Genomic DNA, 21,690 nt, shown 5'->3' with positions numbered 1-21,690 from the left:
TCCTCGGTCCTCGGTCTTGGCCAGCAGCCCAGCCTTCTCCACAAGCTGCAGTCCTGGATTAATCCTCACGTAGTGTTTTCTTTCCATAGATCAGATTTCTCATTTTGTTAATAAGCGCAGCCTCCCGTCCACTTGAAGTCAGCTGTTGTGGACAAGGAGCAACAGGGTTTTGCATTATTGAGCTGATAGCCTGCTGCCTTCCTCGAGTCCTTATTGTTTGCAGGGTCAGATCCGAGGGGGTGGGTGAGGGAGTGCCATTTAATCAGCAGCTAGCCCCTAGAGAAGAGCTGGCGGGGCAGTTCTGGAGAGTTAGAGCTGTGAGGAAGGAATAAAGTTCAGTTTACTCAGGGGACCTGTGGTTTCTAACCTTATTGCTTGGCTTGTTGGCCTTGAGCAGTCAGCCCCACCCCATACCTTGTCTTGCCCACTGCCCCCAGTACCTGATCCCTGAGAGAGTGGGGCGCTTCTTCCTGGGCTGCTCTTGCTGGCCTGGGAGGCAGCTTTCACCACAGGAAGAAAGAACAAATGAGGTTTCTCCCCTCTTGGCTCCTCTGAGCCTGGCTGAGGAGGGACCCCTGTGGGGCAGTGAGAGAGGAACTGGACTTGGTCGTAAAGTCTGTAGTGCAGTGCTGGCTCTGCCATTTACTCTCGTCATGACCTTGAGCAGTGATTGACTCTCCTGCCTCCCGGACTCTTCTGCCTCTGGCCTTAGCGTCCCTGTTTCTACAGTGGGAACAGAACTTGAGTTAACATTCATGTAATGCTGTTTTCTGGAGCTCAGCCTGGGGAAGGCAGACATTCAACAAATGATTATAAGATAGGATGATAAGGACTGGCACCTAGCGGAGCGCAGCAGGCATAGCGGTGGTGTGGGAGGGGCTGGCGGAGAGCCCTGGATGCCATGTGGGTTGAGGTTGGCCTGGAGGGGAGGGGTTTTAACCAGGAAGTGAGTGCTGTTGGGTTTTAAAAGGCAGTGGTAGGATAGAGGGTAGCTGGGGAGACAGCTGGAGAGCGCTGAGGACTTGGACTTGCAGATACTGTGTGACCCGGGAAGCCAACTCAGGAGACCCCACTGCCAGCCAGGCATGTATGCGGCTCTTTTTCAAGCTTTTTATTAATTCCGCCACATTTTCTGAGCACAGACTCAGTGCCTGGCCCCCTGGGCTTAGACCAAGTCTCGTTGGCCCCTGCTTTCTGGCGCTCACAGACTTGCCTTTCAGGCGAGGTGATAGAGGCGCTTGCAGTTCACGCGGCCCAGTCTCCTCTGGAGTAGTGAAGGAGCTGCTTTTGGAAGTTCAGTAGCTTGCTGGGGGCTGGAGGGTAAATGCCTTTGACTCCACCGCCTGTGGAGGCCCATATAGTGTGGTGTCTGGAGAGATTTGAGATCCCACTAGGGAGGAGTAGGGCTGAGAGCCCCCTCCTTAAGAGAAGTCCTGGCTCCCATTTAGGGGCTTCTGAACCAGCCCTTCCAGTTTGACTCTGCCTGGCACCGCCAGGGTTTGCTTCCTGCTGGGAGGGGCCTTGCCCTAAGGGTTAGGGACCTGGGCTGGGGGAGGGCTTCGAGAAGGGGCTAGGCCCTGAGGGACTGAGGGACTCCAGGCTTGCTCGCCTTGAACCCAGTTTTAGCTGGGAGTGGCAAAGCAAGAAAAGCTGGTGGGGGTGGGAGCTTTGTGTGGGCCCCCCAGTGAGCTTGATAAGGGAGGGAAGGCTGGGAGCTGGTTCCAGCCTGCCACAGTTCAGGAGGGATGGGCCAGACTGCCTGGGAGGGGTGTGGCAGCGCTGAGTGGGGAGAGGGACCCTCAAGAAGGTGGTCAGACTTGGAGGAGTCCCTCCTTCTGACTGTTCATTTTTCCTGGGTGGTTTTTTTTTTATGGTAATGTTAATGGGTGGAGAGGATTGGAAGTGAAGCCTTGGTATTAAAAGAGGGGGACTTGGAGGTCTTTCTGATGGTGAAGGGGACAGGGATGGGTCAGCCAGGTGCCTCTAATCTAGAGGCACCTGTTTCTTGTGAGGTGGGCAGCGCATTGTAGGATCATAGGTGCATGTTTTCTTTTTAAGGGTGATCACACACTGGGTGTGGTGAGGAGGGTGCGTGTGGAGTCCCCAGCCTTCCCGTGGCAGTTCCCAGTCTAAGGGAAGGCAGGGATTGGGTTTGGCGAAGTGGGTGCTTCCAGGTGGGAGTTGGCCTGCTGTGGAGATGGAAGAGCTCCTGGCTCTGGCAGGGGTGTGGCTGCTGTACAGACTTGTCCCCTCCCGTTCTGGGCTGTTGCCCTGCGGCTTGGGCTTTGGCTTCATTCCTCTGGGTGGGTGGGTGGGTTCTCTCTGGCAAGTGTGGGAAGGGGCCACTCCCATTACCACACTGAGGCCTGAGCCCCTTTAAAGGGGAAGATCTGTTGCGTGGCCTTTGCAGCCCTATCACCCGTGCTACAGTGAGGCCGCAACACTCAAGATGGTAAGCTGTTGGTGAGCTCTCATTCATAAAGTAAGTGAGAAGGGAGAGTGGGGCCTGGGACCTTGGTGGCCTGTTCTCGTGGGGCTTTTCTGGGTGATGAGTGCAGGCTGCACATTCACCCAGCACATGCTGTTGCCCATGCTGCCTGGCAGAGGCCTGCCTGCTGGTCCCCTGATTCTCACCTTGGACTATACCTGTCTCTGGGGTAGGCCCAAGGCACTAGCTTTTCCTGAAGCTTTTGAAGTGAATCTGGTGTGCAGCCAGGTTTGAGAGGCGTGTCTTTAGCAGGTGAAGCCTCTTTGTTGTTAATAGAATCCACGGGCATAAGGATGAGTAGCCCACGCTGTTACCTGCAGTGCTCACTTAACTGCTTTACTCCAAGGGCCCAGTGGAGTCAGTAGTTACCCAGTGAACAAATTGGTTACTAGGCACAGAGGGTGAGCAGCAGGAGGAACCTAGCCTATGTGCACTGGGGGCTCCTCCTGGGAGGTTCTCTGGAGAGCCACTGACAGCCCTCGGCTGTAGCCTGGACTTTTACAGTCTGCCTCACCTGGTTTCCTGGCTGTATTCTTGGGCTCTTGTTGGCCTGTATGTAACCTGGCAGGGCCTGACATAGTGAAGTTTGGGTTGAGCAGAGGTGGCCAATAATGGGGGCCCCTCGGACTCCTGGGACCTCTGCCTTCTCCCTAGAAGAGAAGAGATTCCGTCCCTGAGGTTGGTTTTCTGGGCTGTGTTATCTGGGCCAGGTATATAGGGGCAGAGAAGGAAGAGTAGGAGGGGACTGAAGGGGCACAGGAGGCAGAGCTTCAGGTAGGGCCTGGCTAGGCCTGGCCCCCTTTACTGGAATAGACAATGGGTTGTCCTGGGGTTTAGTTTGTATTTTAGGGAGAGAGGATATAAGACGGCTCATGCCTGCTAGGAGCAGCCCATTGTACAAGGGAACAAGTGAGGTCCCTGGGTGTGGTTCTGGTCAGTATCGTGGGTAATAAGTCCTGTTCTTTATAGAGAAGGGAGAGCAACCTGGCGGGAGAGGGGGAGTTGGGGGGCCACGCAGTGGAGGAGATGGGAATGGGAATAGGGTCTGAGGAAGAAGGGGGTGGGTGGCGTACATCTTGGGTGGCTGGGCCCAGGCTGTCCTGTCCTGAGTGATCTGGGGGCAGATTTCTGCCCTAGCTCTTGTGCCCCTTCACCCCAGCCCTCCCCAGGACCCCATGGCCCTTCCCCTTTGTGGCAGCAGCTGATATTATAGTTTCTGGCTGGCTGGTACCATGGGAACCTGGCTTGGAAGCTGGGAGGAGGGTGGTCCCCACAGAGTTTCGATAGAAGGACAGGAAGGTAATGGTGAAGAGGGTGAGCGCTCACCCTAGCCTCGTTCCTGGGCTCAGCCTGGCAGTGGGCATTTTACACCTAATTCAGTCTTCAGAACACATCAGTGTGGTCCTAATCATTTTGTCAGTCCTCATTGTACATGTGACTCAGAGAAGTTAAAGAGCATCATGCAGCTAGGGAATGGATGGAGAAGCTCCAGATGAAGTGTGTGAAAGCCTTGGACACATTTCTGAGTGAGGGCTCCTTACTCTGAGCAGTACTTGGGCTGGAGGGGAGCTGAGATTTTCATTTTGAGGGGATGGTGGGATGGCTGCTCTGGACAAAGCCAGGGAGTCTGGCTCCCAGAGTGGGATGGTAGTACCCTGCAGGTGTCCCAGCAACCTCCCAAGGACCAGGGGCCAGAGAGCGTTCTCTGGGCCGTTTTCATCCTTCAAGTCACATGCCACTCCTTAACCGTCTGGTATGTGGGAATCTTCTGCCCCACGGCAGCCTGTGCCTTTGCTGAACACCTCCAGGAGACCCATGTAGGGGATGGTCTGGCTGTTGCAGGGACCAGAGCTGAACTCTTGGGATTCTTTGAATGTGGACAAACGAGGTGCTCAGCCATGGCCTTGATTGTGTGGGGATGCAGGCAGGGTAGCTTCTCTCAGCGACTTGTGGTAGGTTGTCTCCTGGTAGATGGGCTGGGGGTGCAGGTTCTGGTGCTGCAAGGTGGTTGTCCTCTGGCTGTGGTAGGTTAACCCGAGCCCAAGGACCCGGTGTCAGCCCTGTGCAGGCTGAGGGGAGAGGGTTGTTGCCAAAGTCCCACATTCCAGGCATGTGTTGATGCTGATAAGGGCAGTAGGGCTGGCTTAGCCGCTTTGGGCAGGAGGGGACTTTGACTTCATGCCCCCAGCAGGCAGCATGCACATCTTGCTTCTTGGTAGCACCCCTCCCCCACCTACCACCTCTGCTTCCAGATGCAGGGCCCCACCGGGTCCTGGTCACAGTCTGCAGAGGCAGTGCCGCTCTCAGCAGTGTTGCCAGCTCTGAGTGGTAGGCCTCTGGAGGCCCATTGATGGATTCTGCCAGCCCTGCCTTCTCAGTATTTGAGGATGCCATTGGAAATGGTTCTTCCTTTTATTTGCTGAAATTTGTTACTCTCAGATTTGGCAGGAGGCCCCTTGTCTAAGATTTCAGCGTTTGGGTAACTGTAGTTTTGTGGAAAGATGACTGCTGCTTCCTCTGTGGGCCAGTCCCTTAACCTCTCCAGGCCTCATTCTCCTTGCCTGTAAATGGGTTGTTAGAAATATTTGAACCCGGGAGGTGGCGGTTGCAGTGAGCCGAGATTGGGCCACTACCCTCCAGCCTGGCAACATAGTGAGACTCCGTCTCAAAAAAAAAAAAAAGAAAAAAACAAAAATGGAATGGGTGTGTGTGTGTGTGTGTGTGTGTGTGTGTGTGTATGTGTTTTCCATAAAAATATTATTTACAGCCAGGTGTGGTGGCTCAAACCTGAAATCCCAGCACTTTGGGAGGCCAAGGAGGGAGGATCACTTGAAGCCAGGAGTTAAAGACCAAGACCTGGGCAACACAGGGAAACCCTGTCTCTACAAAAATAGTGAGACCCTGTCTCTATTTAAAAAACAAATTATTAGCACACAGTGGCTCACACCTGTAATCCCAGCACTTTGGGAGACTGAGGTGGAAGGATGGCATGAGGCTAGGAGTTCGAGTTTGCAGTGAGCCATGATTGCACCACTGCACTAAAGCCTGGATGCCAGAGCAAGACCCTATCTCAGAAAAAACCCACAAAACAGTAACATAGAAGCCACATAAGCAAAAGCTCTTTGGGAGTCCTAATTTTTAAGAATAAACAACACAATTTTTTTTTTTCTTTAAAGAGACAGGGTTTCACCATATTGGTCAGGCTGGTCTCGAACTCCAAACCTCAGGTGATCCACCCGCCTCGGCCTCCCAAAGTGTTGGGATTACAGTCGTGAGCCACAGCTCCTGGCCCTAACAACACAATTTTAGAACCAGTGGCAGGGATGGTGCTGGGCATTTCCATCTTCCTTAGCTTTCACATATTGTTTCACCCTATCTCTTCTCACCATTGGCTCTGATCAACATTTGCTCATGTAATGAATGTTTATGAGCGCCTGCTGCATGCCTGCCCCCGATGCTGTGGCTGGTTGGGACACAGGTTCTAACTTTGGGTACTGTTCTGTGGTGGGGGTAGGCAGAAGGGAAGTGGCTTGGCAGCTGGTGCTGACATTGGGAGTGGGGAGAACAGCAGAGGCAAGTCTGGCTTTACAGAAGAGGGAGTCAGGTTGGGGCAAGCTCCTCCCAGAATAGGGCACAGCCTGCTGGAGCTCTTAGGTGTGTCTGTGGAAGGGATGAGGTGGGCTTGATGCTCCGGTAGGAAGTGCTTTGCATGCCAGGCCTGAACACAGATGAACTTAATCCCAGGCGTTGGGCATCCTTTGAACCTTTGAAAGCTTTTTTTTTTTGAGAAGGAGTTTCGCTCTTGTTGCCCTGGCTGGAGTGTAGTGACGTGATCGTGGCTTACTGCGACTTCTGCCTCCCAGGTTCAAGCAATTCTGCCTCAGCCTCCCGAGTAGCTCAGATTACAGGCATGCTTCACTGTGGCTGGCTAATTTTGTATTTTTTTTGGTGTTTTTTTTTTTGTTTTTTTTTTGAGGCTGTCACCCAGGCTGGAGTGCAGTGGTGCGATCTTGGCTCATTGCAACCTCTGACTCCCTGGTTCAAATGATTCTCCTGCCTCAGCTTTCCAAGTAGCTGGGACTACAGATGCGTGCCACCACGCCCGGCTAAGTTTTTATATTTTTAGTAGAGACAGGGTTTCACTGTGTTAGCCAGGATGGTCTTGATCTCCTGACCTGGTGATCTGCCCGCCTCGACCTCCCAAAGTGCTGGGATTATAGGCATGAGCCACTGTGTCCGGCCTATTGAAAGCTTTAAGCAGGGGAGTGGCTTGATAAGGTGGGTGTTTGAGAAAGATAATTCAGGGTTATTGGACTCTGAATTGGAGGGTACAGGGACTAGGTGAGGGGTTGTAGGGGGGTGATTGTGTTCTGTTTTTCTATTTTTTTTTTTTTTTCAAAGATGGGGTTTCTCCATGATGGCCAGCCTGGTTGGTCTTGAACTCCTGACTTCAGATGATCCACCCACCTCGGCCTCCCAAAGTGCTAGGATTACAGGCGTGAGCCACCATGCCTGGCGATTGTGTTCTAAACACTGATATTTTCACTTAGAGTGTCTCTAATTCTGCCCTTCTTCCCCCTCTAGACCTTGGTAGGTTTCCTGGGATTTCTCCCTCCTGGGTAACTCCTTGAGTGAAGCACGCCTGCTGCCCCAGGTGTGGAGGCCCCAGCTTCTTTTGCTTTGGATGATTAAGACAGGGTGATGTTTTCTGGGTTATCTCTTGTGGGAACTGAGCCCTCCAAAGCCCTCATTTGTGCATTGTTGTCATAGCTGCCCAACTGTGTGATCCTGCTGGGTTTGATGGCTGTGGACCAGGTGACCTCTCAGGCAGTAGAAGGGAGGTGCTTTGTGAGTGCTTCTCAGCTTTAGCCTCTTGGCTCCTCCCCGGATTGGGCTTTAGCTCTTCCCTGTACCAGGAAGGTCTCATTCCTCTTCCCTGTTTCTTTTCCTTTTTTGAGATGGAGTCTCACTGTCGCCCAGGCTGGAGTGCAGTGGCGCGATCTCGGCTCACTGCAACCAGCTACAACCTCCCTTCCTCCCTCCCTTCCTTTCTTTTTTTTATGAGACAGGGTCTTGCTGTGTTGCCCAGGCTGGTCTTGAACTCCTGGGGTCAAGCGATCCTCCTGTCTCAGCCTCCCAAAGTGCTCGAATTAGAAGCTTGAACCACTACACCTGACTTTCCCTTCTTTTGAGACTTCTGCATAGAGCAAGCTCAGCTTCCTTAGTAGACTTAGTGATTGAAGTGAAGTTATTTACAAAGGTGTAAATAGGCCAGATGCAATGGCTCACCTCTGTAATCCCAGGACTTTGGGAGGCTGAGGCAGGCAGATCATGAGGTCAGGAGTTCAAGACCAGCCTGGCTAAGCTGGCAAAACCCCGTCTCTACTAAAAATACAAAAATTAGCCAGGTATGGTGGCGGGCGCCTGTAATCCCAGCTACTTGGGAGGCTGAGGCAGGGAGGCTGAGGCAGGAGAATTGCTTGAACCCGGGAGGCGGAGGTTGCAGTGAGCCAAGATCATGCCAGTGCACTCCAGCTTGGGTGACAGAGTAAGACTCTGTCTCAAAAAAAATAAACCAAACAAAGGTGTAAATAGCAGAGGGTGTAAATTACACATATATACATATGTGCACAAATCTTAAAGAATATAGATAAAAGTAGTGGTAAACCCACTATTGGTTGAATCATGGGTGTCGCACTAAGGGAGACAGACACCCCTGTTCCCCCATGGCCACATAAGAAACACCCTCCCAAGTCCCTGGAACACCCCATGCACTTCTTCCTGGCTTATCCTCACTTCCCTCTAGAAGCCAACACTCTTCTGAATTGTGGGTCAGCCATTCGCTGGCTTTTGTGGGTTTCCAACATTTGTCTGGATCCTTTTTTTTTTCTTTCCCGCTCCTCCCCACTCCTGTCTGGATCCTTAAACTGTGGATGGTTTTGGCTGAGTTTGCAGGAGGCTGGGTATCTTGCACTCTTGGGACCCCAGGAACAGCAGTTCCTGCTATCTCATTCTCCATTTCAGTGTCCAGGGTGGTGCTATCCACACATAATCACCTGTCCTACCGGCAGTGGGCATTTGGGTGGTTTTCTGGGTTTTGTTTTTTCGGCCTCCTAAGTAGCCCACTTTTAACTCCCAAGCTGTGCTTCTTGAGGCAGAGAAGTGCCTGTTTATTTTGTTTTCTGTCTCTAAATCCAGTTCCTTAATGCACCACTGAGACTCAGTTTAAAGGCACAGTGAAACTTTGTGAGCATTTTTCTCCCCATATCTGTCTGGATCCCTCTCTCAGTTCTTGGACAAGTCCTCTGCTAGACACTCTCAAGTTAACCTACTGGACAGGAGAAACCTCTTCTTTCACACTTGGAGACTTTTCAGGCACAGGGCCATAGATTGTAATATTTTCCATAGCCGTTGCCCAATTTTATCCTTAAAAATTGCTTTTTAAGGCCTGGCACAGTGGCTCACACCCATAATCCCAACATTTTGGAAAGCAGAGGCAGGAGGATCATTTGAGCCCAGAAGTTTGGGACCAGCCTGAACAACATAGCGAGACCTCACCTCGACAAAAAATTTTTAAAATTGTCTGGGCATGGTGGCATGCACCTTTAGTTTTCAGCTACTCAGAAGGCTGAGACGGGAGAATCCTTTGAGCCCAGAAATTAGAGGTTGCAATGAGCTATGATTGTGCCACTGCACTCCAGCCTGGGTGGCAGAGCAAGACCCTATCTCCAGAAAAATCACAAAACTTCCACTGGATGCCGAATGTATCTCTAACTTGTTTTTTGTTGTTGTATTTTCCTCATTTGGAGTAAAATAACTTCATCTTTGATCTTTGGCTCTAGCTCCTGAGCCATTTTTTTGAGGCACTGGGGGTTTTGTGTGTTGATTACCTATAAAGGAGCAAGTGGGCTGTTTCCTTCTCCCCAGCTGCTTCCTTTGACCCCACATCCCCAAGAGCCTCACCCATTTTCTTCTTGGCTTCCTCCCTTTGATAGGCCCAGCCGGCACCCAGCCTAGCTGGCTGCCACTACTGGGACCTACTGGAGCTGGTTGCTGGGAATTATTTGGTGCCCTGTTTGAACCTCACTTGCCTTGCTCCAAATTTCCTATTTCTCCTGGGATTGCCTTTCAGAATTTGCAGAACGCCCCTCTCCTTTAGAAGTGTCAATTGATGCTGGGTGCCTTGGCTCACACCTGTAATCCCAGCACTTTGGGAGGCTGAGGCGGGTGGATCACCTGAGGTGGGGAGTTCGAGACCAGCCTGACTAACATGGAGAAACCCTGTCTCTACTAAAAATACAAAATTAGCTGGGCGTGGTGGTGCATGCCTATAATTCCAGCTACTCGGGAGGCTGAGGCAGGAGAATCGCTTGAATGTGGGAGGCAGAGGTTGCGGTGAGCCAAAATCGTACCATTGTACTCTAACCTGGGCAACAAGAGTGGAATCCCGTCTCAAAAAAAATGTCAGTTGGATCTTGGACAATTTAAAAACATTATCAGGTTTTTATCTTTTAGATATTAGACAAGAGACTGCTTCTAATAAGGATTCACAGTAGTCTTTCTGTTTCTTATGGGCTCCTGTCTGGCTTGTGAGCTCACTCCCTAGGATGGGCAATCCATCCTGGACGTTGCCACGTTGCCAGCTGTCCCACCAATGTTCTGCTTCCTGTGTTGTTGTTATTGGTTGGGGGTCTAGGAGAGGTTGCTGCCTGGACTCAGTCTACTTGCTGATCAGGATGAAGTTGATCTCTGCTTCCCTTCTGAAGGTTTCTGTATACTGTATCGAAATGAAGGACATCTTACATAAGAAGTGTGTACAGCGCCAAGAGTTCTTCACAAATGATCATGCCCTTGTAACTAATGTGCAGAGTGAGAAACGCAACCCTGAAAGCCCCTCACGTATCCTTAAGCTTAGTCACTTTCAACCCCCCACCCATATGATTAGTGCTGTGTGCTTTTAAATGTATGCAAATGGAACTGTAATAGTCTCTTTGCTCTGGCATCTTTGCTCAAAAGTATAGTTGAGAGATTCATCTGTGTTGTAAGTCAAAACCATGTGAAATTATCAGCAGTCAGCTGTTTTTTGACCCCTAAAAGGTAAATTCATACAGTTCAGCCTAAATGTTCAGTCCTGTTCACTGCCAGATCATAGTCTCTTATACCTGCAGCTGCCCCTTCTCAGGCTGGGCATAGGAGTTGTTTTCCAGCATTGGGCCTCCATGAGTGTGCCTGCTTGTTTGATGTGCATAAGTGCATTCTTGTTGACATATACTTTGGGTGAGTTTTCAGCCCCACAGCTTCCTTTCATTTTCTCTCCTCCCTCTTCCCCCTCCCCCCTCCCCCCTCCCCCTCTCCCCTTCCTCTCCCCCTCCCCCTCTCCCCCTTCCCCCTCCCTCTCTCCCTCTCCTCCCTCCATCCCCCCCCCCCGCTGCCCCCTGCCCCTCTGCCCTTCTGTCCTTTCCTTTTTCTTTTGTTTTGGACCAAGTCTTGCTCCTATCTCCCAGGCTGGAGTGCAGTGGTGCAATCTCTGCTCACTGCAACCTCTGCCTCCCGGGTTCAAGTGATTCTCCTGCCTCAGCCTCCCAAGCAGCTGGGGTTATAGGCGCTCGCCACCACACCCAGGCTTTTGTATTTTTAGCAGAGATGGGATTTCATCATGTTGGCCAGGCTGGTCTCAAACTCCTGGCCTCAAGTGATCTACCTGCCTTAGCCTCCCAAAGTTCAGGAACTACAGAAGACTCACATGCTTTAGAAAAACCTTGATGGCACTCCAACCTCTGCCTCCCAAGTTCAAGTGATTCTCTTGCCTCAGCCTCCTGAGTAGCTGGGACTACAGGCTCCCGCAACCACGCCTGGCTAATTTTTTGTATTTTTAGTAGAGATGGGGTTTCACCATGTTAGCCAGGATGGTCTTGATCTCCTGTGCCATCCAAGGGTTTTCTAAGGCTGTGGGCCCAAGGCCGGTGATGGTGGCTCATGCCTGTAATCTCAGGACTTTGGGAGGCCAAGGTGGGTGGATCACCTGAGGTCAGGAGTTCGAGACCAGCCTAGCCAACACGGTAAAACCCCATCTCTACTAAAAATACAAAAATTAGCTGGGCTTGGTGGCACATTGCACTCTTGTAATCCCAGCTACTCGGGAGGCTGAGGCAGGAGAATTGATTGAACCAGGAAGGTGGTGGTTGCAGTGAGCTCAGATCCAGCCACTGCACTCCAGCCTGGGTGACAGAGCAAGACTATGTCTCAAAAAAAAAAATTAACAAAAATAAAGCACACGAGACTTCGGTTGCTCTACTGCCTGGCCAGCGTTTAATGTTACCTGTCTTTTTCCTGATGGGCTTTGAGATTCTTATTCTTTCTGGAACAGTCTTGTTCTTGTTTAAAAACATCCCCATTTTCCTTTCATCCCTGGGAGATACTTTTGTATTTAATTTTTTGAGGGAAAAAAAAAAAAGAATGGTTCAGATCTCATGATCCTCCCACCTCAGCCTCCCAAAGTGTTGGGATTACAGGCGTGAGCCACCCCGCCCAGCCTGGGAGATGCTCTTTTAGTCTTTGGCTAATCAGAATCTCATCTTTAGTGAATTTTTGTGTTTTTGTTTTTTCTGATTCCCTTTCAGCATGTCATCTCAGTCTTGTCCCAGCCAAGGGTCAGGCAGTGTTCTGTAGGGACAGTGCAGCAGCTTCTCAGTGCTGGCTGCCTCGGAGCCTTTGCCGGGCCTGGACTACCGCATAGGTGCAGGGCTGCCAGTAGTTCTTCCTGCTCTTCAGTCATTGAAATGTTTTCTTTTATGAAGTAATGATTATAGAAGATGATAGGGTTTCTGTTTGTTTCTAATTCTCGTCTTTACTTGGCATTAAGAAATTGTTAGCTGCCAGGGTTGATTTTGAAATTCTGAGGTTGGAGAGTCTCTCCTGGAGCCTCAGGCTGGATGGCCGCAGCTCTGTGATTCAGCTGTGCTGGGTGCCTCCCTTTGGGGTTCAGTTATCTCCTTTTAAGGTGTCCCTGGGGTGAGAGAGATGATCATGATAGTCCCTTCCACCTGGGCGGCCCAGGCTTTCCTCACCCATTTAGTGCCTTGCGTGTAGACTTTCCACCTATTGTCTGCTGTGCTGCCACTGCTTGTCCTCCCTTCCTGCCATGCAGACCTATGCCTGCCACTCACACCTGCTTCTCTGATCAGGGTTTGTGGAACCCCCTGGCATGGTCACCATTGTGATACCTGTGGTAACAGGCTTAGACTTGCTGTGGCACATTCTAGGTCTACCGTTTGCATTCTCCAGCCTGTGAGCTTGTGTATATGGGAAATGTGTCTTAATTTTAGGGGCGTTCTTCCACTTGACGCCCGTCCCTTGAGTGATTACTCCTTGCAGAGCGCTTGGCTTTCAGGCAGTAGAGAGCTTTCCAGTCAATGGTGTCCAGGTAAAAACAAAAGAAGGGGAAAAAAAAAGCTTCTAGCCTAGCCCTTCTGAGACTTGAGTGTGTGTTTGAGACGCCAGGGTTCTCATGGTTAGGGCTGGATGGAGCCTGAGCATCTGCATTTCTGGTAAGATCCCTGCTGGTGCTGTGCTGTTTCTTGGATCGTGGCCAATGAACAAGAAGAGCAGGGAAATGGGCTGGAGGGGACTGCAGAAACCAGCGCAGGGGCTGTTTTGCCTCCTGACAGATGTGGCTGCCAGATTCCTGCCTTTTCCTCACCTACTAGGAACAGCAGCTGCACCTGCTCTGCTGGCCCTACATGGGCTCCTGCTCTGTGGCTGCCAGAAAGCCTTTTACCCCAAACTCAGGCCCCTCTTGGGAGGCAGGGTGGTGTTGGGATGGAGTTTAGAGGTGAGCAGTGTTTATAGTAACTATCACAGTCTAAAATTGTTTTTCTGCTTTTTTTTTGGAGCAGGGAGGGACAGTCTCTGTCACCTAGGCAGCCTGGAGTACAGTGGCATGATCTGGGCTCACTCCAACCTCTGCCTCCCAAGTTCAAGCGATTCTATTGCCTAAGCCTCCTGAATAGCTGGGACTACAAGCACCCACAACCACACCTGGCTAATGTTTTGTATTTTTAGTAGACATGGGGTTTCACCATGTTAGCCGGGATGGTCTCGATCTCCTGACCTCATGATCCACTCGCCTTGGTTTCTCCAATTGCCAGGATTACAGGCATGAGCCACCATGCCCAGCCATTATTCTGCTTCTTTAAGCAGTGTTCCCCTGCTTCTCTCCAATATCGTGTCTCAGAACTCTCAGCCAGATTGTGCCAGGCCTGGGGCCCTCCATGGTGCCAGCAGTAGCAGGGGAAATCCAGCTGCAGGTCTCCAAGGTCTCATCCTGACCTCATTCCTTGCTGGCTCCAAACCCAGAAGTGATGAGAAGAGGGAGGGGACCGAGGCTGTACCTTTTGGGATAACACCGTTTGAGGTACCTTCTGCCCAGCTCTCCTCTCAGCAGCCCATTCCAGCCTCTTCCTTGTGCTAGGTTGTTAGCCCAGGCTTCCTCACCTCTCAGAAGGGACGGTACACATGTGCAGGTGGCTGGAGCACCACGCAGGGCTTGGCCCTGCTGTGGGCAGCACTAGGTCGTCAGTAGGACCAATGGCATTTCAGGACAGGCTTGGGAAAGTCATTGGGCTGGGATGGATGCTAACTTCCCTCACTCTATGCCACAGAGTTGTGGACCAGGCTGGCCTGAGGAGCAGAGAAGGAGGAGGCCTGCTTTAGGTCACAGTCGCTGCATCACCAACGTGTTGAGTGGAACCCAAGTGTTTATTTTGTATAAGCTGCGTTGGAGGGAGCTGGGCTCCTGGCATTTGTGGAGCCTGTTGCTTTCCAGGAGGATGGTCTGGGAGAAGAGCCAGGAGCTACTGGCCGGCATCCAGGCCTGAGCTGGATTACATGGCTGGGCTTGCCCAGAGCAGTGAGCCCTACCCACCACCAGCCCATGCCTGGAGGGACAGGGAAGAAGGTCATGGAGGGTGGGGGTGTTCACAGAGGAGCAGCAAGCACATCCTGGGCCCCCAAAGTGGGCTGCATGATGTGGGCCCCACCTTGTCACTTCAGATGGAGGAGCTGGGCAGACCCTGTGCCCTCACACTGAGTTTGGGAGAATGCACCCGGGTGAGGCCCTGTTGTGGACAGGCAGGCAGTGCTGGGAGGTTGGGGAGTGCGTGTGGAGGTGCAGGCTGAGGCCCTCCTCCTGGCACGCCAGTGCATGGAGGGCAGTGCCTCCTGCAGCACCCCCAAGCAGCTCGGCAATTGGAAGCCCTGTGTGAGTGGCATCCCTGGCCCTGCCTGCATTGGCTTGGGGTCATCAGATCACAGCTCTGGAGTCAGTCTTCTGGTCTTCACTCTGCTACCTACATGCCCTTATGACCCTGGGCAAGTTGCTTAACCCCAAGAACCTTTTAATTTCTTATCTGAAACTGCAGAGATAACACCCCATCACTGGGCCTGTGGGAAGATTGAGGAGATCAGATCTGCCCACAAGAGGGCTGCCATCTCATACAGGGCTGTGGCGGTGGGCAAGGTGCAGCCTTGGCTCTGTGGAGCTATCTCTTGTCTATGAAGCCTTCCTCAGGGAGGACTTCAGGCCATGGAGATAGGATGAAAAAAGTCCTGGGCTTGTGACCGTGCAGGGCTGGTTGTGTCCAGGGGCTGGGCCTTGGGGCGCTTCTGGATCCTGGTTGCCTCCTGCCTGGCTGCCTTGTGCCCTCTAGGCAGTCTCTCCCATGGCTTAGGGGCCCCTAGGAAGAGGCTGAGCTCACACAGGGCTACCCCTTGCAGCTGCATCTGTCCGAGCCACACCTGAAGTGTGAGGGGACTATAGATGGGGGTTGGTCTGGGACCAGGGCTGATGCTGACCTTAGGCTTAAGTTTAGGGGCAGACGCAGCTTGTCTGGAGCTCTCTTTGACCCTGGTCAGATGTACTTAGACCTCTGGGGTGTGGAAGTTCCTTTGTAGCCCTGCCCGGCCTGGCATACTTGTCCCTCCCACCTGGCAGTGGAGCTCCGGTGGGCTATGGGTGGCCTTGCTCACTCAGCAGTCTTGGCATCAGCTGGAGGGGTCCCATTTTACTGTTAATTTGTTTAGACTGGGAGGTGGTTAAGGTGCAGCTCCTTGGAGGTGGGCTGGGTGGAGCTTCTCAGTCCTCCAGCATAGCCCCAGGCCTCCTGCAGGAAGCCCCTTTCTGGGGAAGTAAGGGATAACTTCCAGGGAGGAAGGTGGATGAGAAGGATCCTAGGAGGGCTAGGTGGGGAGGCCTGCTTGAGGTGGCCCTCTTTCCTGGTCTTCACCCTCCTCCCCAGGCCTCCCTCCTGGCTGGGTGTAAGCCAGAAGAAGTTTCAGTCCGGGTGCCCGTGGTGGCCTCCAGTAGGGCATGTTCTGTCTGTAGGAGCCAGAGATTGAAGGTAGGGTATCATGTGGCTGAGACCACACCCTGATTTTGACCCCCACCTATGGGCCTGGAGGCAGGCATGAGATGTGTTTCTGTCTCCTGTTGGCAGGGCCACCAGCCTGGCTTCCAGAAGGAGCCATGTGGAGAACCAGTACCGGGAGCAGTTCTGAGTGCCTGGCCTCTTGGAGGCCAAGGCTCTGGGCAAGGTGGGTGTCCAGGCTGAGTTGGGCAGAGCCTGTCAGAATGGGGGCTGGAGTTCTCTGCTTTCTGCCTCAGCAGGGATCACTTTGATCTGAAAACCTCTCTCCTGGCCTTCGAAAGATACTGACCAGAGCACACTCTCCTGCCCTTTGCTGGGTGCTTAGAAAGGCCTTGAGGTGACCCTGTTTCAGTCTCCCCATGGGCCCCTGCAGCCACATGAACTGACCAGAGGCTCCACATTTGGGCAGGTGTGGTCTGACCTCACATAGGATCGTGGGCTAGTGGGTCCCCCAATGAAGGGGGCTGCTCCAAGTGTCAGGAGGCAGTGAGGGGTGCACAGAGCCCTGGCCTCTGCCGTCCCCGTTGGCTATTTGGCCAATCTGCATTCGGGGAGCGAGTAGAGGGATCCAGGGTGCATGGGGAGGGGACCTGCAGGGTGGTTTTGGCCTGGGACTTTGACTGCCCTCTGGAGATGCACTGTGAGGCTGCCCAGCTAGGGAGCAGCCGGGAGGGACAGGGACCTGTTCCCACTGTGCCCTTCTGAGCTGCTTCCCTGTCACCCTTGGTCTCAGTGCCAGTTGGAAAATTGAGGCAGAACTGACACCCCTGGGTGGTCTGGAAATCATCAGTGGGAAGAGGGTGCCTGTGCCCAAGGCTGCAGATGACCTGTCCCTCCACTTTCAGCCCCAGGTTTTCCTGCCTCATGGGGAGGCGAGAGGTCAGGGTGAGTGCTGGGTTTGAGGCTCAGCTGTGTGCTGTGTGAAGATGAGACGGGACCCAGCCTTATCACAGGGACGGAACACACAGGTTCCTGGGTGGCCCTGGGGGTCCAATGACACAGCACATGATCGGGCATTCAACAGTGCCCAGTAAAGGTTAGTGGTGATTCCAGGAGGGAGCGGCAGGGTATCGTGCTGAGCTGCTGAGATGGGAATGTCCAGTGAAAACCTCTGTCTGGAGGTTCATTTCATTTGGAGGTGAAGTTTACATGCAGTGAGGTGTGTAAAATTATGTTTTCATCTACCTTAACCCAGACTCCCAGCAAGATAGAGAGCTGCCCTCACCCCAAAAAGTTCCTCATTCCCCATCCTGGACGGTCCTCACCTGTCCTGTCTCACAGCCTGTTCCGATTTGGTTTTTATACTCAGTCCATTTTGCCTATTCTAGAACTTGAGGTAATTGGAGTCATGGTCTGTACTCTTCTTGCAAAAGGCTTCTTCCACTTGGTGCCACAACTGTGAGGTTCATCCATGTCTCTGCATCATTTCTGCCCTCTGTATTTTTAGGGTTTTAAAAGTAGTATTTTTTTTTTTTAATGTTGAGTATTAGAGAAATGAACATAATATACAGATACTATGGTTTTTCTTTAATCCCACTCCCAGAGATAACATCATTTAGCAGTTGGGTATGTGTGCCCCCAAGGTTTTTCTTGTCACAAAATGGACTTGCTGGGGTGGATAGGCTCCAACTGGGCCTTCCTTACTGTTCATTGAGGGTGAACTGAGGGGTGAGGCTGCTGTGGCTGCCTCTACAGGGCTCAGGCATGTGCCACCAGTGGCTTGAGAAGCTGGAGCTTCTCTGCCATTCCAGCCCCCTAGCACCTGCCTGGGCCCTGGGCCTACCCTCCGTGTTGGGGACATGACTTTCTGGCTTTTTTGTGGCAGGGACTGGGAGGGTAAGGAAACAGAGCAGGTGGGTGTTGACCTCCATAAACATGGCCTGGGAAGGTAACCCTGAGGCTTTGTGTTCCTTCCTGCAGACCTTCTGGATTCGCCAGAGAGCTGGCCCTCCCTCCAGCTGCTGGGGTTCCTGCCCTTCCCTGCTGGGGCCAGTCCACCTACAGGGGGAATCCCAGAGCTGAGGGATCCTAACTGGAGAGACTTCTGTGCTCCCTTTCCTGCCCCTCCCTGCAGACCCCTGAAAGCTCTGTCCCAGGGAGGGGCTGGATCAGAGCCTTAAGTGAATGCCAAGCTGGCCCTGATAGCCCAGGCCTGCTGCCCCACTGCCCCAGATCCTGGGTGTCCTAGGAACCAGCGTTCTGGGTGGGCAGTAGGCCAGGGCTGGGTGTGCTAGCCTTGGGGCTGATAGGCACGCTGCCTGGGCCTGCTGCCAGGGTCTACTGGGTGCCAGGCGGCATCCTCATTGCAGCCTGCAGTCAGCTGCTGCCAGGGCTGGGCACCAACACCTGGGCCAATGCCCAGAGCCATGTTTCTAATTACCTGGCACTCCCCAGGTGGGGCCCTCCAGGGTAGGCACTTGCTCTTTCATGCCCAGTGGTAAGCTGGTAGGGCAGAGGTCTGTGGCTGAGAAGGAAAGAGCAGTGCTTAGTAGGAGTTTTGCAGCAGCGTGGCATATGGTCCCCACCATGGAGAGGCTGCATTGCTGCTTGTAGACACAGTGGCAGCCTGGACATGGCCTAGACTTGGCCCATCTGGTGTGGATGGCAGACTTGTGGCATTGTGCTTGCTGTGAACTTTGTACAGGTGGCTCTGACACCCCCTACCTCAAGTGGAGGGTGCAGGGAGGAGCCCTGCCTTTTCCTGTGTCATGACTGACCCAGTCTGGGGCCATCCTTCCTTAGGGGGGAGACCTAGTCCTAGCCTGTGCTGGTGAAGTGCCTGTTAGGGCCAGGCAGTGGGCAATGACGAGGGTGTTCCCACCCCCACTCAGGTGCCCCCCAGTCCCATTCTCCACCCATTCCCTGCGTGGCATCCAGTAGCTGGCCTGACCTCTGGCAAGGTCAGGTGACCCCTTGTTGCAAAGTTTGGCAAGTGCTCTGCCCAGCAGGGCTCTGGTTGACGGAGGTCGTGAGGGGCAGTGGTTGGGGAGCAGATGAGGTGGTATAGGGCTTGGATGGTGGTGTCTGATTGTCTCCAGTGCGCCACCCAGATTCTCTATCCAGTTTTTTTTGACTGCTCCCACCAGTGTTTCAGTGGCTCCTGCTCCCCTGCCCCTACTGCCCAAGACTGGCCTCAGCCCAGTTAGTTAGCTCACCCGGCCCCAACCCTTGCTAACTGTGGACGCTCTTTGGCTTCCTGCCAACAGAGCTGATTCTGCTGCCCTCTGGGCCTTTGGTGGGGTCCTGGACCAGCCATGCACCCCTCCCCTCACAGCCCCCACCCAGAGGGGAGCTGCCTAGGGGCTGGAGAGACAGCTGGTCCGTTGCAGCCTAGGCCTCCCAGCTCTGGGCCGGCACCCCGGGTCTGGTCACATTCCTGAGGGACCTGCTGAGCCTCCCTGGCCCTGGGGGTGGAGTGGGGGAAGGGCAAGCAGGGATGGGCCGCTGCACGCCCCCTCCAAGACCCTGGCTCCATTTCGTGGGGGCCCAGGCTGGCAGGTGTGGGGTGCAAGGACGCACTACCTCAGGATCCCCCCTCCTGCAGGACCTAGAGCCCTGGGGGTGGGAGGGAGCCTGCCTTCTCCAGGCAGCAGCTGCCCAAGGCTTTGGCGGGCCAGTATTGAAAGTCCAGGCCTGCAGCTTGGGCGAGCCCTTAGGCAGCGAAACCTCCAGAGAGGGAAGGCCATGTGGCCTGCTGGGGGGCTGGGCCCTCTGGGCAGGGAGGAGTTGAGAGCAGATCGGGAAGGGAAGGAGCAGGGGAGCCAGAAGCGGTTGAGACTGGTTCTTATAAATAGCCCTTGCACAAGTGGCTCCAATTTTGACCTTTTGTTATGTAAATGTAGCCAGGCTGGGAAGGGCCCTGCCCAGGCCTCCTGCCACCACACCCGCAGGCCAGGAATTGTGTCTGCCACCAGGGCCCCCTGGCCTAGGTGGCCCCTGGGGTGTGTCCTTAATCTGTGTGTGTTGGTGGGGGGAGGTATCACACCCTCTGAACTCCCTAGACCTGCGCCCTGGTACTTACTGTTCCTGGCCATCAGATCCAACTGCCAGGCTCTCCTGCCACTGTCTCCTGCTGGGCTGCCCCTGGTGCCCCAGCCAGAGGCCTCCAGGTGCTTCCCTTCATTGCCCTTCCCTCCCTTCCTCGCTGATGGCTGTCCAGGTGACCGTGTCCGTCTTCTCTTCCCCAGGTGACCAGGCATTGATGCACCCCCAGGAAGGCCACGCGCTCAGGAGGCCCCTCCCTGCTGGCTGCTGCTCACATGGTGTCTGGGCCTCTGGCACTCCGGTGAGGCGCAGGGGAGGGAGTACCACCACTGGCCCCTTTTCCCAGAGCTTTCTAGGTAGCGCACAGCCCCATAGCTCTCGGCCTCTCTCTGTCTGACCCATGGTCCTTTGTGTGCACACAGCACTGGGCAGTGTGGAGGGAGCCTGGGGCCACTGCCCTCTGCCAGTCCCCTCGCCAGTCTCAGGGTAGGTGTCTGGGCACTGGCAGAACTGGTACTGACATTTTCTGGGGCCTGGGTTACTGGGGCCCAGTATGGAAGCCACACCTTGGGCTCTTTGTCCCTGTGTGGTGGGTTGAGGGGGCAGGGAGTAGAGGAGGATTGGTTCATGAAGTCAGCAGCCTGTGAGCACCCTCCTTAGCTTGCTGTGGGCTGGACTGCTAGGCACAGCCACTGGCAGGTGCTTGCTGCCTCTTGCCATTAGGCTGTGAGTACCAGCAGCGTCTCAGGCAGTGTTGCACCCTCGTGTGTTCACACTGAGCTCTGGCACCTTTGGGAGCCTGTGAATATTAGGGTTTCCCTTTGTCTTTGCAAACAAGGGCAGGCATGGGACTGGGGAGAGTTTCTGTCATGGGAAGATTGGGTAGGATGGGACCCTTTCCAGGGCTCTGCTCCAGGAGGCGGGGCTGGACACTCTGCAAGGGGCAGTAGATCCCAGGGGCTGGTGGGCTCAGAGCAGTTCAACTGCTGAGAGACTGGACCCTGAACTGTGTGTGAGACTCAGAGCTGCCCGTGGGCCCTGCTGCTCAGTTGTCCGGCAGCTATGAGTCAGTGAGGAAAGTTCCTGTCTCTGCTGGCCTCCTGCCTTATGGAAGCCTGTGGGCCTGTCTGGGGCATGGGTGGCCACCTGGACACTGGCATGCCTTCCCCAGCACCCTCCTCTGCCAAGCCATTCTCTGAGGGGCTCTGGTAGGGGTGAGAGGATGGAGCTGTCGGTGCTGTGTTTTGCACTGAGGAGTTGGGCTTAGGGCTGAGGACAGCTTTGAGTCATTCAAAACATTCCAGTCATTCTGTGCACTGCCAGCCACGTCCTTGCCTCTTCCCTTAGAGGGACATTTCCCTCCTCCCCTAGAGTCCATCTGGTGCCCACTGTGCACCTGTGTGCCCTGCCCTTGCACCCCCACTGTGGTGTGCCTGGTCCTTGGCAGAGGAGGGTGCTCAGTGGGGTTGGAAGCATGGTTAGGAGCACTCGCTCTCGGAAACCCATGTCTTGCTGCTGCACAAGCAGAAACATACCTGGGCTGGCAGGGTTCCTGCAGAGACCAGCAGCGTCGGTATGTTTCTTACTTATTGACCTCAGTTAGCGCCTGTGCCAGTCTGTGTGGTGGAGCCCAGCTGGCCACCTTTCCTAGGCCCAGATGGTACTGCCCTTCCTAGAGAGGAAGGAGGGTTCAGGTGGTGCCAGGCGCTTGGCCCAGGCTACCTTTCCTGCTTGGCACCTGGAAGCTCAGGTTGGGGCGGCACTGGCACCCGCCCAGGAGTCCAAGGTGGCCCT

At 53.9% G+C, this 21,690-nt stretch overlaps 1 protein-coding gene across 2 annotated transcripts in view; it reads left to right on the top strand.

The window, feature by feature from the left end:
* Positions 1-529: 529 nt before the first annotated feature.
* The window catches only part of HIC2 (HIC ZBTB transcriptional repressor 2), a 28,304-nt gene continuing 7,143 nt past the window's right edge, over positions 530-21,690 (top strand). The window contains exons 1-2 of one of the 2 annotated variants that reach the window (XM_012466499.1): positions 530-1,087; positions 20,100-20,197. In XM_012466499.1, the coding sequence (XP_012321922.1) occupies positions 20,172-20,197 (26 nt within the window). In that variant the 5' untranslated portion in view covers positions 530-1,087; positions 20,100-20,171. Of the gene's footprint in view, positions 1,088-15,122; positions 16,079-20,099; positions 20,198-21,690 lie in introns of those variants that run through there. The other variant, XM_021666958.2, reaches the window with a different exon arrangement.

This window comes from Aotus nancymaae, unplaced genomic scaffold (assembly GCF_030222135.1).
Source record: "Aotus nancymaae isolate 86718 unplaced genomic scaffold, 86718_ANA_hifiasm-v0.15.2.pri h1tg000210l, whole genome shotgun sequence".
NCBI lineage: Eukaryota > Metazoa > Chordata > Mammalia > Primates > Aotidae > Aotus > Aotus nancymaae.
This window is presented reverse-complemented; position numbering and strand designations above follow the sequence as displayed.